Below are 16,619 nucleotides of genomic sequence, written 5' to 3' on the forward strand. Positions count from 1 at the left end.
CCCGCCTTCTTATTCCCCTATAGCCCAGCCTCCAGCCTTCACCCAGGCGGCCTGCTCCTTGCCGCCAGCTAGCCCCCTTCTTCCCCTGTAGCTCAGCCAACAACCGTCACCTAGCTCACCAGCTCTCAGCTGTCGAACAACCCCTCTGCACTTCCAATTCCAGCCACATACCTTCCTTTTCCATCTCCCTATTCTAGTTGTCGACTGCCCTACAACCCCTACATCTACCCTTGATTCCTAACCCTCTCCCACTTCAGCCCTCAACCACTTCACCTACACCACCGCTGCCCCCGGATCTTCAAGAGGGATATTGATTTTTGTTGTGTTCTCATTTCTATTTTGGGGTCGTGATTGTAACACTACTCACTTGCTTAATAAAATTTGCTTATGTTATATCATGATTGGTTAATTTTGGTATTATTTGGTACCAGAGCTAGCCTAACCCTAGTTATATCCTGAGGTTTCCTAGCATCCCCCTTAACTCCCACCAGAAATTTACTTTCATATCATCAACTACCCATTCCAAACTCAAACCCTAATCATGCTGCCACAGAGATACATGTCGGATCCTACTCGGGCTGAGATATTGCGGGAGATCCATCATCTACAACAAAGACTAGCAGAGATGGATGATAGGATCCAGGGGGAGATTACCCTTGACCGCGATATGTAGAGTCGAAGGGGAGACAGGTTTGAGGATCTGAATCCATTCCACAGAGAAGATATCAGCGATGAGGAATAACGGCCAAGCCGCTTCAAAATTAAATATCAGAGGAGGCCGAGAGATGAGCCAACATATGGAGGCCACAGGGACTTCAACATCAAAATGAATCTACCAAAGTTTGATGGAGATATAAATTCAGAAGAGTTCATTGATTGGCTGCAATCTGTTGAGTGAATCTTTAAATAACAAGATGTGTCAGAGGATAAGCGGGTAAAATTAGCAGCTATCAAGTTGAAAAAAAAACCCTCTTTATGGTGGGCGAACTTACAAAGGCAAAAAAAAAGAGAAGACAGTGCTAAGATTACCAAGTAAGAAAAGATGAAGAAAACAATGAAGAGGAAATACTTTTCGTTTCATTACCGCCAAGATAAATTTTTGAGACTCCACCACCTGCAAATAGTGAGAACTTACAGTGAAGGAATTTACAGCTCAATTCAAACAGTTATAGATGAAATGCGAGTTGATCGAGCCCGAGAAGCACAGCATAGGCCGATATCTGGGGGTCTGAAGCCCGTTATTAGCAATGCGGTGCAGTTACAGCCATACTAAACATTGAGGGATGTTCAAACCCTAGCCTTGAAGGTGGAAAGACAGCAGAAATAAGGCAGGCAGCAGTCTTCATTCAAGCAATAACCTTCAGGAGGCAGTCACCTACAACTACTGCAACCAACAAGGGTACCTTAGGAGGAGCTAACAAGATCGGACGGGGAAATGATAAGCCAGATCAAAGTGGGAAGAAGCCGAAGAAAGGTAGCTAATCCAGTACAGTACCAACCAAAAAGTGTTTCAGATTTCAGGACTACGGACACAACGTATAGTTGTCACACCAGTCGAGTTGTCACATTCACAGATTAGGGAACGATCAAGGAGGTGGAGGACAAGGAGTTAGAGGATAGTCCAGAGGAAGAACTTCAACTCCAGGGGGATGAGGTAGAAATGCTAGTCATACAGGAGTTTTGCAGTGAGAGCTGGAGCGAGATTAATCCTGGTTGAGACACAGTATCTTTTGCACCAAGTGCACGGTAAAGGGCAAGGTTTGCAACTTGATCATTGACAATGTGAGTTTTGAGAATATGATGTCCACGCTGATGGTGAAGAAATTAGGATTGGTCATATAGAAACATCCTCAGTCCTACTCTCTTACCTGGTTGAAGGAAAACGAGATATGCGTGGATTAGCAGTGTTTGATCAAACTTTCAATTGGAGATCGGTTGCAGGAACAAGTGTGGTGTGATTTGGTGTCGATGGATGTGTGTCATATTTTGTTGGGAAAACTTTGGCAGTTCGACTGCAAGACTCGGCACGACAACTTCAAGAAAACATGCTCCTTTAAGAAGGATAGGAAACGAATTGTGTTTATAAATTATTAAGGATGCAATAGGCAGAGGCGACATGGAGGAAGCATTAGTCCCACAGACCACCTTCATGCAGTCTGTTCAGGATGCTCCGGTGGCATTGGTATTAGCTCTCCTAGAAGAAACTGATGAGAGTGAGATACCAGCACTACTACAAACATTACTACATGACTTACAGGATGTAATCGCTAACAATCTTCCAGAGAGATTACTGTCACTGAGGGACATTCAGCACACCATAGACCTTATACACGGATCAGTGTTGTCAAATCAGCCTGCCGACAAATTAAAACCTACAAAGTACAAGGAGTTGCAGCGATAAGTACAAGATATCATCGCGAGGGGGTCTGTCAGAGAAAGTATCAGTCTGTATGTTGTTACTTCTCTAATGATACCCAACAAGGACGATTTTTGACATATATGTATTGACAGCTAAGTCATCAACAAGAACACAATTAAATACCAATTTTTCATACCTCGCCTAGAAGATCTCTTGAGCCAGTTACACGGAGCTATCATATTTCCAAGTTCAACGTACACAGTGGTATCACCAGATCCAAATAAGGCTAAAAGACGAGTGGAAGACTGCTTTTAAAGCACAAGATGATTTATACGAATGAAGGGTTATGTCTTTGGCTTATCAAACGCGTCAAACACTTTTATGAGATTGATGAATTAGGTATTTTAGACCCACATTGGAAAATTAGTGGTGATGTACTTTCACGACATTCTAGTATACAGCCGATCTGAGGAGGAACGCTTAAGACACCTAAGGGTTGTGTTTGAAATATTAAGAGCTCAGAAACTATATGCCCACCTGAAGAAGAGTCACTTCATGACAGAGAAAATATGTTTTTTGGGTTATATTGTGCCTAAAGCAGGCATTCAGATCAACCCTACAAAAATTGAGGCGCTTACGAGTTGGACTGCAGCACAATCATTCACCGAGCTAAGGTAGTTTCTGGGACTAGCATCATTTTACAAGCGATTTATTAAGAGTTTCAACATTATTGCCTCCCCTCTGACAAACGTTTTCAAGAGAGATAAATTCGAGCGGACAGAGGTAGTTCAAAATAGTTTCAATACACTGAACAAGAATGTGACCCAGAAGCCAGACTTGGTATTACCCGATTTCAACCAGTTGTTTGAGGTAGAGTGTGATGCATTCGTCATAGGGATCAGTGCGTCTCTAAGCTAGGGAGGTCACCCCATTGCCTTTTTCAGTGAAATGATTTCAGGAAGAAGTACTCCACAAACGACAAGGAGTCTCATGATATTTTAAAAGCTCTTGAGCACTGGAGTCATTACATGCTAACGAGGGAGTTCATGTTGTTCACGGATCACGAAGCCTACACTGGAGTTTTTAGCATCAGTCTAGTTATTGCTTAAGCACAAGCCAAAGAAACAAAACTGCGTAGTAGACGCACTGATTAGTTGTCACCTGTTGATCATGTCAATGTAGACTGGAGTTATGGGATTTGAGATAGTAAAGCGCATGTACGAGACAAATGAAAACTTCAAGGAGATCGGGGAACGATGTTAGAAGCCTTCTGAGCAGTACTACAGAGCTTGTTCTACTAGGGTAAGTTGTGCATTCTTAGGTACTTATTCAGGGAGACCATTATCCAGGAGAGCTATCGTGGAGAACATGAAGGACATTTTGGCAGCGACAAGACTTTCGCACTAGTGAGAGAGCACTGCATATGACCCCGACTGACGAGATATGCGGAGCGACACGCCAAGCAATGCAGGATTTGTCATATGAACAAAATGAAAGGGCATAATGTTGCATTGTACACTCCATTAAATGTACCAAAGGCGTCATGGGTAGATGTTAGCATTGACTTCATTGTGGGTCTCCCATGAACGTAGAGTAACGAGGAATAGGTGATGGTTGTGGTGGACCGATTCTCGGATATGGCGTATTTAGTACTCAGCCATAGGACACTAAACATGTCTCATGTCGCCAATTTGTATTTCAAAGAGACCATGAGATTGCACAGAATTCCCATGACCATCTCATCCGACAGAGACATCGAATTTCTAACTAACCAGAAGGACCTTGTGAATGAAGTTGGACGCTAAACTCCAATTTAGTTTAGCAATTTATCCATAGACTGAGGGTCAGACGGAGGAAGTAAATAGAAGCCCAGCAAATCTTCTGAGGTGTTTTGTGGGAAAGAAAATTAACCTGTGGGATCTAATTCTAGCCCAAGTCGAGTATGCATACAACAGATCCGTGAATAACACTACAGGACGCACTCCATTCGAGATTTTATACAAGCGCAACCCGCTCACGTCACTTGAGTTGGTACTACTCCTGCTGACATCAAAGATCTATAAGAATGTTGAAGCACGGTCCATGAGATTCAAAAACTCCATGAAGAGGTTCGAATGGAGATTATTGAGCAGAACCATAAATATCGGACATTGGCGAATAAGTCCAGAAAGAAGGTGGCGTTTCAAGAAGGATACTTAGGCTGAAGGAGAGATTTCCAATGGGAGCATTTGGAAAACTCAAGTCCAGAGCAGATGGACCATTCAGAAAGCCTAATAACAACGCCTACAAGATCGACTTGTCAGGAGACTACAATGTTTCTGCCATGTTCAATGCCATAAACCTAACACTGTACTTCGGGGACCCAAAAACTTCGATGAATGAGATCGAAGCTCCCCCAACCTCGATAGACTAACACGGGGCTTGATGGCCGACTGATCCAACGAAGACGATCCAACTAGAGGTTGGACCGACCTTGCATGCATGGGGAGGGAATTTTTGCCCACTTTGTCCCCTCTTTTTTTTGTTTCTCGCCCATCTATCTTTTATTTATACTTGTGTTTGTTGAGTTTAGAGCTATGTTATGTTCTATTTTATTTTAAATTATTGCCTGGAGGCTTTTTTCCTTGCTAGGATTGTATACGAGGATAAATAGTGCTCCGGCTATACCCTGCTCTGAGATGGTGTTTATCCTCTATGATTCCCTTCCCCACTCTCCTCCTTCACTACTCCTAGCCATCGGACAACCCTCTTCTTTCCATTTTGCCTAGTCGCTTGCCTTCACCCAGCCGACCTGCTCCTTGTTGCCGTGCAGCCCCTTTCCTCCCTTGCAACTCAGTCACCAACCCTCACCTAGTTGGCCTGTTCCCAACTACCGGCCAGCCCATCTGGTACTTCCAATTCCAACAGCATACCAACCTTTTCCACCACCTTGTTCTAGTCGTCGACCACCCTACACCCCCCCCGCCCCCCCCCCCCCCCCAAAACCGACCCTCGATTCCTCACCCTCTCCCACTTCAGCCTCAACCACATCATCTATAACACTGTTGCCCCCGGAACTTCCTACCCAACCATAGCCGGATATTGATGTTTGTCGTGTTCTCATTTTTGTTTTGGAGTCGTGATAGTAACCCTACTCATTTGCTCAATAAAATTTGCTTTTGATATTTTGGGTTCGGTTAATTCTGGCATCACTTTCTCTAGTTTTATCCACAAGAAGGATATCATCAGCAAAAAACATACACCAAGGTACATCTTCTTGTAAAGGTTCAACAAGAGTATCCATAACTAAAGCAAAAGGTATGAGCATAAAATCGATCCCTGATGTAATCCAATTGAAATGAGAAAATAATTATTTAATCCTCTAGTTCGAACAAAAGTAACAACTCTAGTATACGCATCTTTAATGACTTGAATCTAATTCATATCAACAACTTTCTTTTCTAGAACTCTCTAAAGAACTCTTGGAACTCTATTATAAGCTTTTTCTAAATCAATAAAAATCATATGTAGATCTTCCCTACTCTTTCTATTCTTCTCCATCAAACCTCTCAATAAATGTATAGCTTCCATATTAGGCTTGCAAAACATAAATCAAAACCGATTATGAGAAATTTTTGTATCACGTCTTAACATTTGTTCAATTACTCTCCCATAATTCTTTAATGTATGCCATGTTAACTTATTTTCTCTATAATTTGCATTCTTGTACATCCTCTTTATTGTTAAAAATTGGACCAAAATACTCTTCCTCCACTCATCAGGCATCTTTTTAGTTTTTAAAATAATATGAAAAAATTTAGTAAACGAAGAAATTTCCAAATCTCCTAAATATTTCCACAATTCTATTGGGATACCATCAGATCTTACTGATTTTTACCCTTGATTTTCTTTACAGCTTCCTCGACTTTTTTTTTACTAATCCGACAGTAAAAATAAAAAACTTTATTAATATTAACAAAATTAAGATCATTAAAGTCAATCATATTTTCAAATTTTATCAAAATATCTCACCCGCCTATGTTTAATATTTACATCTAAGAAAAATACTTTTTGATTTTCATCTTTAATATACTTTACTTATATTAAATCTTTATTTTTTTCTCTTTGTTTGACTACTTTATACATATATCTTTCATCCTCTTTAGTCTCTAATCTATTATAAAAATCATAAAAACCAGAATTCATAGAATCATAAATACTTCTCTTAGACTCCCTACCGACCATCTTATATTTTTTTCCAATTCTCTAAACTTTTAGATTTAAAATAATTTTAGCACAAATACCAACTTTAGACATTTGACACTAGAAATTTGCAAGTTTCTATGGGTAAAATTATTCATGAAGATTAAAAATTATATAAGTCCTATGATGCTTTATTACGATAAGAAGCCAGTCATGAATATTGCATATAATCTCATGTAACATGACCATGCAAAACATATTAAAATTTATTAACATTTTAAAGAAAAGCATGATAGTGGTCCAATCTGTACTCCATTTATGATCACAGGTGAACAACCTACTAACATTTCCACTGAAGCTTTATCAAGTGCAGCCCCCTAAAAATTATCAAGTGCACTTGAAAAGGATTACACCCCCTCATTCGTTTTAAGTAAGCTATAAAACAACAACACGTCAAGACTTTCACACTCTTTTCTTCCTCTTCCAATTCATAGACTATTTTATTTATGCAATAATTATTATTCTACCAACTCATCTATACGAGAACTATTGTAATTATTATAATTATTAGATTTTGTATGTTTTCTATTAAAAGATTTCCTAGTATGGTATAAATACTCCACAAATGTTGAAATGAAATACTCAACAAATTCTCCAAATATTGTCAATAAATGAAATTTAGATAAAACAAAATGATCATAGATATGAACACTAAATCATGATTTTCTGGATTAATATAAAAATTCACGCTGAGACCACCGTTATACAATTTCAGCCAGGGAAGCTTTACAATGCTTCCTAATTTTCAGAAATCGAAATAATAAATCGGAATAAGTAACACAACTTAACTTTTCCTCAAAAGGGTGTTAGAGTCTGAGAACAAAATAGCATTACAAAAGGTTGTGCTCAGGAATCAATACAACATAAGAAGTAATTTTTTTTACAAAATGCAATAATTTTCAAGCATGCAAAGCTCTCAAAACAATATTTTTATTAATAAATAATTGCTATTTTCCATACCTAATTCTTTGTATCCAGTCCAATCACTTTTCTCCCACCACTGTCAAGCAAATAGAAAAAAGGTTAGTAAAAGCATTCATCCGGTATGTCTTATGTGATTATCATGGAGATAAAATGCCTTACAAATTATAAATACAAACAAAAAGAATGATTTGCCCGTTCTATATATCATTAAAAAAAAGGAATAAACCTTCTCTATCTTCAAGATAAGCAAAAAAACTGGTTTCAAATACCAAAAGGACTCTCTATCAAGGGACTGATTCAGTTCATAATATTAACATATGGTTGCTTGACGTTCAGTAATTTACCAATATGCACTACTAAATACATTTATGAAAATCATCACAATTCAAGCACATCAGATCCACCCGTTCCCTATTTTGTTAGTTAATGTCAGAAATTTGCCAGATCGCACAACTAATTACTAAATGCATTTATGAAGGGTATGTCAACCCATAAATGGCATGATCTCGTTGATACTTGACTCAATGTGTTGCTATTTTGGTGCAATGCTCATTGCACAGGATCAAGGAAGATCTTTAAATATAACCTCATATAAATGGTTATTCACGCATATCTTCAAATATATGTATTTTAATGGACCGAATAAATAATCCTAATGGAAATCAAATAACCAAGATTCTATATCAGTATCCAAAAACCTGTATTTGCCACATTAATCAGTGTTCAAGAACAAAAACTTCCTTTTTCTCGAGTGAATGATAAGAGGGCTTTGGAAGATCTTGATTTGCTGATCTAATTTTTAATTGGGTTCCTAGAGCCTATTGGAGGAACCTCAGGTTGCGTGTATATTAAAAGAGATATTGCCTGTGATTGAGATGGATCGTTGCTCTCTGCCTCTATCTCATTGCGGTCTCGCCTTCTAGAGTATTTGTGTCAAAGGATAGCTAGGGCTTTCTTTGTATAAAAGATATTTATGCGCTTCTTTGTTTTCTCTGTAGTTACAAGCATGCCATCAACGTGGCTATAAATACATGTATATTTGTATTCTTAGAAGACGAAATATTTCTTTCCTTCAGACTTTTTCTCTGCTCTTCAATTCTCTCCTCTTCTTCTTCTTCAAGATCATTTACCTTTTATGGTATCAGAGCCATAAGGCTTACAGCCCATCGATCTTTCGCTGAAATAATTCTAAGTGCCATTCATCTCTTCTACAATGGATTCAGCATCTACAACTCAAACTTCATCATATGGATCACTTGAAAGAATCAAAGAAATCAATATCCAAGCCTCTCTCAAGTTCTTAATGTCCCACATCAAGACCATGACAAATCATCAATTGCCCTATGAAAATTATCAGGTATGGAGATTGCAAATTCAAAAACTATTCAATGCTAATGGTTTTGAGAAATTTTTGGATCCCCAAGCCCCAATCTCCTCGAGATTTTATCAATCCTCCAATGATTTACAAGAGGAGTCAGAAAATTTTCGTCTCCGGTAAATAATAGATAGCAATTTTATTGCTGCCCTAATATCAACAATCTCTCATGTCATTCTATTGTACATCAGCCATCTCAACAACATGGCAAAAATTTGGAGCACTTTAGAAAGAAGATTTCAATCCACCAACTACCCGCGTCACTCAACTCAAGAACGAGTTGCACAACATTTCAATGGGTACAAACATCATGACGCAATATTTTGCCCAAATTAAAACTATGGTAGATAATATAGCTGCAGCAGGTTCTCAAATTGACAATGAAGATATTATATTATACATTTTAAATGGTCTACCGCAGAGCTTTCAAGGATTCAAGACAGCTATAAATACTCAACCGAATCCCCATTAGTCTTGAAATACTATATTCATTACTATAAAGTGAAGAGTTCAATCTTGCAAATGAAGCAAATAAAATTGCTACCTCTACAGCTTTGTTCACTCAAAAGACCAAAGGCAATTGGTCTGCTTCAAGATACAACAGCAAGAATTCCAACTTTTCCAAATTGAATCAGACCAGCAATCAAACAAAACATAAACCAGCTCCTTCATGTCAGATCTGAGAAATAAGGGGCACACAGCAGCAACATGTTGACATCGTGCCAATCTACAATATAAACCTACCATCCCACCTCAGCAAATGGCTCTAGAGACCAATACTCACTGTCCAAAACAGGACTGGATATTGGATACTAGAGCCACCGCACATATTACACCTTATAATGAAAAACTACACCACCCAGTTCCCTGTCAAAGCACCGACACAATTACAGTGGGCAATGGTCAAATTAATGATATCTCACACACTGGTAATAGCATTTTGCCCGCCCCTGAGCGTAAGTTGGTTCTCTCTCCCATTCCATGTGCACCCTATCTTTCACATATACTTATTTCAGTAAATAAACTTGCAAATGATAATAACTCTCAATTATATTCAGTACTAACAATGTTTGCATTCAGGACCGTCAAAACAAGAAAACACTATTGATCGACACAGCTAAACACGATCTCTATCAAGTTTCTGCTCTACACCATAGTATTTCAAATGACATCTGGCATAATCGCTTTGGTCACCCACATAAGAAAGTAGTGCCTCCCATTTCTCATCAACAACCGCAATTGAGGATTTCTTCCTCAAACGTACAGTGTGTCGAATGTCTCCAAAATAAGAGCAATAAACTCTCTTTTATATTTAGTAACACCATTTATAATTTGTTAGATATGCCACACTCTGATGTATGGGTGTCCTTTTTCGTATCCCTCAATTGAAGAATATACCTATTATGTTATTTTCATTGACGCTTATTCTCATTTTTGCTACTATTTTCCTATGAAATACAAATCTGAATTAGCATCTCACTTTATAACACTACATAAATATATTCAAAATCATTTTCATAAAAATATTAAATATCTTCACACTAACGATAGAGGCGAATATAAATCTAATTATCTTAACTCTTACCTTCGAGAGCATGGTATAATTCACCATTTTAGCTACCCATACACTCCCAAACAAAATGGCAGTGTTAAACGAAAACATCGTCACCTAACTAAAACGGTTTGCACTCTTCTCAACAAAGCATATCTTTCACCTAAATTTTGGCTTGAAGCTCTTCTTTCTGCTAATTACTTAATTAATCGTCTCCCTTCCCACAATACATAAAATAAGTCTCCATATCAGTTGTTGCACAATAAACTCCCGTAATATAAACACATTCACACCTTTGGATGGCTTGTTTTTCTTGACATCCACCCCTTGCATGACATAAATTTAGCCCTAAGGCTCCCACATGTGTTTTTCTCGGTTATAGTACACATCATAAAGACTACAAATGCGATGATATTCTTAATAAAAAGTTTATTGTATCCAGGCATGTTAAATTTATTGGACATCAATTTCCTTATAAACATTCTACTGATACTCTTACTTCTACTAAAAGACCATCATTTATTCCTCCTCTAATCCTTACCCCTGTCTTAAACTTATCATCTCCTCCCACCAATTCTACTAGCAATTCCTCTGCCTCACCAATATCTTCACCCAACACTACCATTATCGCATCTTTACCTTCTACTACTCCCAAACATATAGTTCCCTCTCAAGTTATTAATTCCCCTCCAGCCATTAACTCCCTATCACCTCCACCTCCTCCACTCAAGCATCCTATGATTACTCGCTCTCAAATAGGCTCCCTTCGTCCCACTAATTCTCTCAATCTCAATCACACAATTAACAGCGACACCACCTTAACTTTTACTCAAACTCAAAATCATCCTCACTGGCATAAGGCCATGTCTAAGGAATTCTTGGCCTTGCAATAACAAGGCACATGGGAGCTTGTACCTCCACCTCCCAATCAACATGTTCTAAGCTCTAAATGAATATTTAAAACCAAATATCACACAAACGGTTCTATGGCACTCTACAAAGCTCGCTCAGTAGCTCAAGGTTGCTCCCAAACACCTGGAATTGATTTTACCAAAAAATTGAGTCCTATGGCTAAATTTCAAACCATTTGAATGCTTATTGCACTTGCAACTCATGAAAATTGGGATATTTAACAACTAGATATTTCCAATGCTTTTCTTCATGGCACTTTAGAAGATACGGTTTATATGAAACAACCTCCTGACTTTATTGATTCTCATCTAAAGACGGATCATCATGTATGTAAGTTACACAAAGCCATTTATGATTTAAAGCAAGCACCACAACAGTGGTATTCTACCTTCTGTCAATTTCTTCACACAATGCACTTCAAATTGAGTACAGCTAATCCGTCTTTACTTTTGTACATTAATAACAATAAAATCTATATTTTAGTATATTTAGATGATATACTTATTACAGGAAACTCAAAAATTACATATAAAAATTTCATTGACAGCATTGGCAATCGTTTTAATCTCAAACAATTAGGTACTATATCCCGATTTCTTAGCTTACAGGTGCATAAGACATAAAGCGGCTATTTCTTGCATCAGACACAATACATAAATGAACTTCTTAAAACTAGGGGCATGTCCACTTTCAACTTTACTATTACACTGCTACCCATTCATCCCTATCAACATACCAAACTCCCGTTCCACTTTCTGGTCCACATGAACATCGACGTATTATTGGTTATCTACAATATTTAACCATCACTCATCCTAGCATAGCTTTCACTGTTAATTTTTTAAGTTAACAAATCCATAACCCTAACTCACTTTATCAACAACATTTAAAAAGATTACTAAGATATCTTAAAGTTACTAATAACTATGGTTTGCCCATACAATCTAGCTCTTTATTGTTACAGGCTTATACAGATGCTAATTGGGTCTGTGATAACATCAATCGCAAATCAACTATGGGCTATTGCATATTTCTTGGCTCAAATCTCATTTCTTAGTCTGCTAAGAAACATACAATAGTGGCAAAATCCTCTACCGAAACAGAATACATGGCGTTCGCAACTATCACCACCGAATTAATTTGGCTCAGAAGACTCTTACAAGAACTCACAGGCAAGCTTCCTTCAACTACTCAAATTTACTGTGACAACACTTCCGCGAAAGCACTTGCTCACAACCTCGTATTTCATGTTAGAACGAAACATATAAAGGTAGATTACCATTTCATCAGAGAACATCTCAAAATTCAAAATGTAGTGCTTCAACACATCATGACAACAAATCATAAAGCATATATTTTTACCAAGCCCCTCTCTCCAACTCGTCATCAACTTCTCACAGACAGGTTGACAATCTGCTCCTCAGATCATCAACTTATGGGAGGATAATAGAGATATTACCTGTGATTGAGATGGATCATTACTCTCTGCCTCTATCTCCTTGCAATCTAGCCTTCTCGATTATTTGTGTCGAAGGATGGCTAGGGCTTGCTTCGTATAAAACCTATTAATACACTTCTTTGTTTTCCCTGTAATTACAATTATGCCATTAGTGTGCCTATAAATACATGTATATTTGTATTCTTAGATAAGACGAAATAATAAACGAAAACTTATCTTTTCTTCGGACTTTTTCTCTGCTCTTCAGTTCTCTCACCTTCTTCTTCAAGATCTTTTAGCTTTAAATATATAATGTGGATTTCTCTTCTAGGATTAGTAAGCCAATTGTGGAGACCGCCCGTGAAATACCATCATAACTAGACTTTTAAAGGATCTGAAGAACCATTATATACTTTTTGGATAGGGTTTCTAGAACTAAAACAAGATGATGATCACCCTATTTTGGTTCTCTAAAGACAGCCATTCAAGGAGTTCAACATTGATAAGTGAAGTCAAGATTCTGATTTAACTCCCTTGGATGTTGATATATTGGTGAGAAGAGATATTGTAATTGAAACTTTTTTGGTTTCTTTTTGATTGAGCAAAGAGTACCTAGGTTTCAGAAACGGGCTTATAGATGCTCCTTAACTGTCTACACCATTTTTGTGGCTTTTGTGAGCCTAGTGGATTGAATCATCTCTTCTTTACCATGGATGCAGGCATGTTAGGAGTCGAATCACATAAATCTTATTGTCTCTTTATATGTCTTTAATTGCATTGTTGTGTGTTTTGCTTTGTCGTTGCATCATTCTCGCTCTTGATGACAATTCCACATATGAGTTTTGGCATTGACAATACAATATAAGTTAAAAGGAAAAAATGGATGCACTAAAACAAGTTCCTAGAAGCCTATTTGAGCAATAGGTACCAATTCAAAGATATCACCCCTAAAGTAAATACATAAAACTATGTCAAAAGTTGGGGACATTTACCCTACATAAGCACAAACCAACATACAAAAATATTTAGGGCTTTAATATTCTCGCGCCAGGTATTCTTGGTTGAGAACTAGAGTTAGTTAACACATTTTTTTGAATTTAAATAAAGAAAATTAATGCGTGGCTCATAATTTATTGTGTAATTGTAGTGACCAATCAAATTGAATCATTACCACTTATCTCCATCCTTGATGCATTAAATATGCTCCTAGATTGTTTACAAATGCATGATGAAAGAGATAATGAATAAGAAGAGTGGTCAGGAAAATAAGAAAAAACTGGACTGCATTAGAAATCAACAAGTTATGATTAATAAAACAGGTGGAATTGGAGGTATTTAGGCCAGAAAACAAATATAAGAACAAATAGTATAGATTCGAAACTTTGCATATTCAAAGTTCTTCCTTGATGCAGCAGAAAAAATACTCTGTAAATGATAAAAAGATAAAAGATAATTGCTTATTGGTTTTGAATTGTATAAGTACAATCATACATTTTCTTTCCATTCTGAGGAACCGTCATGGGACTGGCCGCCCATTTTGTTCCATCGGCACTTGTAGCCATTATTTCCGCGTTCCTCTCCGCTTTCTCGATACCATGTACTGCCATCCTGATTAACGCCAGATTCATTAACATGCTCATCCAACAAGTTGATTCCCCAATCCTTTTCACTACCAATACCAGTGTCTATAAGAAAGATTTCAAAGAAGAAAATATGCGTACTTAGAAATTACATGAAGAATGAGCAATCAAACTAGAGTAAGCACAACTATTGTATTTTTTTCCTCTGTTAACACATTCAATTGCACATGCCACAGTTTACAAAAGATGAAAATTTTCAAAAATAAATCCCTCATACAAAGCATAGAACATAGGTATTAAATTCAGCTTTTAAACTAACAAAAGATTATAAAGGTCCAATGCCTCGTTATTCAATAATCGAACGAACCTCTTTCAGGCGGAGTGTCACGAGATTGAGGGGCATTGTTCCTTGTGTTGTTGCATCTAGGATAAAAATCGTTCTGCTTAGAAAGCCCTTTAGACCTAAAAAAATAATAAAAAAGCGTGTCAAATGCGCCAAAATGAAAATATGAAACCAATCAAACTAAATATAGTAAAAAAGACATAGCTAAGAATGCATAGAAAATAAAATCCACAGAGAATAATCAATTTCACTATAAGGAAGGAAGCCCCCATAACTTCTGCACTTGAAATTTACAAAAGTGGTTTAGCACTTAACGTAGAGAAAATTTAATACATAAAAGATGACTTCAGCAACATAAGCCTAAAAACTATTAAAAGTAACCTTGTAAGATAACAAAGTTGACTGGTCAGCACAATCTTAAAGTTGAACAAAATCCTTTGTGCATGAAAGATCATTTGATCAGAAAAATAAAACAATTCCAGATGATTAAAGCAAGGAAATATAAAATGCCTTATAAGGCATTTCTAAATAAACATTTGGAATGAGTGGTACATTTTACTGAAGATTGGTCCTAGTTTTCCAGGCTGATGACTCAACTGCTCATTGATTTCAACTTTCAAGCAGAAGGCATTAAGTTTCCACGATCATCTCACTTAAATGTAACATTTTCGGTGAAAATGCCATGCGTTCATCTTACTTCAGTTCCTTGAATTATCTCTTAATTAAACCACATTGTGATTGAGAATCAAAAGCTCTTATAGGTTAGTCCAGTGAGGAATTAAAACAAACCAACAATTTTCAAAAACGATTTGTACCTCAAGGCCTGAACCATGAGTCTTACAAAAATGCTTTGCTTACCCACTTAACTACGATTATCAATTGATACTTAACATGGTGCTCTGAAAAAGCTCTCAGCAAGGTGATGGCCGGATGCCTGCATCAAAATGTCTCTAATTCTACTCTGAAAAAATTGACCTTTTTTAAACATCAAAACCCCAATTGCTATCACTCACAAGGCATGCGATGGAGACCTTACTTTCACATATAAACATAAAACCACTAATACGTACATTTGTGACAATAATTTAAAGGAGCGAAATTCACAACCAAATCGATCCACAAAAGAAAACCATCTAATCTTCCAGGAAGTCAAAAGAACGCATAGGAGAGAGAGAGTGTCTGAGCAGAAGAAGTAGAAGACGAACCTTGCAAAAGATAAGGGGATAACCGGCATAGCTCTCGCACGAATTTTCCTGGGGCTATTCTTCACGTCGATCCGTCGCCACTCCTCGAGCGTATCCGCGGCACTCTTACCCCGAGCAAGTTTGCGAAGCTCCGAGTCCGAGCAACAGTATCGAATCCCTTCTTCAACCCTCCTCCTGCCGAGCTCTAGTGCTCGCGAGCCTTGCAGCGAAGGGAAAGTGCCCGCCCTCCTGATTCTAAAGCATAATGGCTGCGGCGCCAAGCCTCCGGAACTCGCGGCCATTACTCACTCCAAAGACCCCAGCCCTGATCGTACAAGCCTCACGCAGAATGTAGTCTGCAAGAGGATATCCGATGGCGGATCGACAGAGAATTCATAGAACCAACTCCGGAGGCGGAGCGCTGCAGAAAGGAGACAAAGCGGGAAAGCTACGGCGCTGCTCGGATCGAGGATGAACTCGGTGAGACTTGTGCGCAGCGGTGGCTGAGCCCGACAGGAGTCCACAAAGGCCTGGCCCACATCCCATCCGTAATACGGATGACACGTGGCACGCAGTTGGTAATTACTCTTTAAATCACGATAGATTTTTTCCCTGCGACGTCTTAACCGTCCGATCGGTTTCTCTTGAATAAGGTAACGGTGAGATCCCGTTATCAGATAAGTAATTGGCTTGTCGTACAAATTAGTTTA

At 38.0% G+C, this 16,619-nt stretch overlaps 1 protein-coding gene across 1 annotated transcript in view; it reads right to left on the reverse strand.

Annotated features, from left to right (window-relative positions):
- The window catches only part of LOC110019171, a 94,547-nt gene extending 78,158 nt beyond the window's left edge, over window positions 1-16,389 (reverse strand). Inside the window, exons 1-4 of the mRNA XM_020716749.1 lie at window positions 15,931-16,389; window positions 14,750-14,844; window positions 14,294-14,487; window positions 7,562-7,601 (exon numbers count right to left, since the gene is read on the reverse strand). Coding sequence (XP_020572408.1) covers window positions 7,562-7,601; window positions 14,294-14,487; window positions 14,750-14,844; window positions 15,931-16,211 — 610 coding nt within the window. The 5' untranslated portion in view covers window positions 16,212-16,389. The remainder of the gene's footprint in view (window positions 1-7,561; window positions 7,602-14,293; window positions 14,488-14,749; window positions 14,845-15,930) is intronic.
- Window positions 16,390-16,619: the final 230 nt, after the last annotated feature.

Source organism: Phalaenopsis equestris, unplaced genomic scaffold, assembly GCF_001263595.1.
Source record: "Phalaenopsis equestris unplaced genomic scaffold, ASM126359v1 Scaffold000053, whole genome shotgun sequence".
In the NCBI taxonomy this organism is placed as follows: domain Eukaryota; kingdom Viridiplantae; phylum Streptophyta; class Magnoliopsida; order Asparagales; family Orchidaceae; genus Phalaenopsis; species Phalaenopsis equestris.